Here is a 1,541-nt window from a genome sequence, read left to right as displayed (position 1 = left end):
TTGGTCGAATGTAAGCTACCAATAATGTGCTGTGTTCATTGATCTGGATCTCCGTGCAATCACAAGCAAAAAATAATCATGTGTCGCCAAAACCTAAGTGCGATATGCTATTTCCATGGAAGAAATTTCCAGGGACCACTACCGATGCCATATTATTTCCATGGAATCCATTTCCATCGAACAATGCTTTCCCGTGGAATCACTGTTCCAGGGAAAATTTTACATGGATGTAACCAAATTACTCAAGGGATTTGAACTCCATGGAATAATTTCCGGCGGAATTTTCAGCTGGGGCCGCCTGCCGCCGCCCCGACACGTAATCCACCCTTTGCATTGTGCGATGCCCCGCGCCCGCCCCACCAGTCTTGTTTGGTTTACCTCCCCCCTGACAAATGATGTCTCTCACACCGAGGCGCGTAAACCCCGTACTACTGTCGCACTCGCATCGCAGAACGCTCGCTCTCCCAAAACCATTGTCCCGCATCGTCTTCTGCGGATGCTGTCTCAGCCGCTTCTCTCTGTCTTCCTATGGCGCCGTCTGCTGCTGCTCCATCGGCCGTGTCGCCAGCCAAACGTTCGCCCTCCACAATCAGCGAAAACACTGAGCCCACAGTTTAGGTATGAGAGTCGTATGCAATACCCATACCCTCACAAACACGACTGTCAGCCGATCTGAAAGTTTTCATAGTTTTTAGACAATTCTGGAAAGAGGGCAAGATGTATTTTTGCAGTCCTGACACTTCATATTTCGGGCCTCTGGCTGTGTTGCCAACGACGACAAGGACACGCGGCCAGCTAATGAAGGATGGGGCCAGAGCCTCCCCTCCGCTCCGCTCCGCGGGTCCAGCGGAGCGGCAGAAGCGGCGGCGGCGCCGACGGAAAACGACCCCAAATCGCGCGCCGATTAGTATTTTATTTTATCGTCTGCTAATTTCACTGCCTCCGCGCGGCGCCCGCTCCAGGGAGGAGGGGGAGAGAAAATAATATATAGATGACGATGGGGACGACGACGACGATGGCAGGAACGAGGAGCTTCCTTCCGCTGCAGGGGGTTGGTGACCCGCGGCGGCGGGCTGGGGGTGGGGGACGCGGGGGCGGGGGTCGTAGGCGGGTCCCCGGGTCCCCTACAACAACAACTTGCAGCGCCGGGTCACCAGAGCTCTCCCCCGGCCCGCCCGCCGTGTTTGGCTCCGCGTCTGCCGTCGAGAGTTCCCGTTGTGTATCATCCGGACGCGGATTAAAACTACGGGGCCTCCGCGCTGCTCCGGCCGGGGCCGAGCCGGGCCGGGGGGGTTGACTACACCAGTCGCGCGAGGCACCAGGATTAAAAACTTTCCCCCGGCTGCTTTGCTGCTCGGTTCTGGCGCTGCTGCTGGCGCTTGGTACAGAGAAGGGCGCAAGATGAGCCAGCAGCGAGCAGCAAAAGCAGCCGTTTCCTGTTCTGCTGCAGCGAAGGCTGGCTGGGGCGGGGCGATGGGCTCCGCCGCTGTCGCTAGATATTCTTGATTGATAAGGGCGGCGCGTGGCCACCCCACCCCGCC

At 57.8% G+C, this 1,541-nt stretch overlaps 1 protein-coding gene across 1 annotated transcript in view; it reads right to left on the bottom strand.

Moving 5' to 3' along the window:
• Positions 1–614: 614 nt before the first annotated feature.
• Positions 615–1,541, bottom strand: part of LOC113202790 (uncharacterized) — an 11,817-nt gene continuing 10,890 nt past the window's right edge. Inside the window, exon 3 of the mRNA XM_052270418.1 lies at positions 615–701. Within this exon, the coding sequence (XP_052126378.1) occupies positions 615–701 (87 nt within the window). The remainder of the gene's footprint in view (positions 702–1,541) is intronic.

Source organism: Frankliniella occidentalis, unplaced genomic scaffold (genome assembly GCF_000697945.3).
Source record: "Frankliniella occidentalis isolate FOCC.00 unplaced genomic scaffold, Focc_3.1 Scaffold123, whole genome shotgun sequence".
Lineage (NCBI taxonomy): Eukaryota > Metazoa > Arthropoda > Insecta > Thysanoptera > Thripidae > Frankliniella > Frankliniella occidentalis.
Note: the sequence above shows the minus strand (reverse complement) of the source record. Positions and strands in the feature narration are given on the sequence as shown.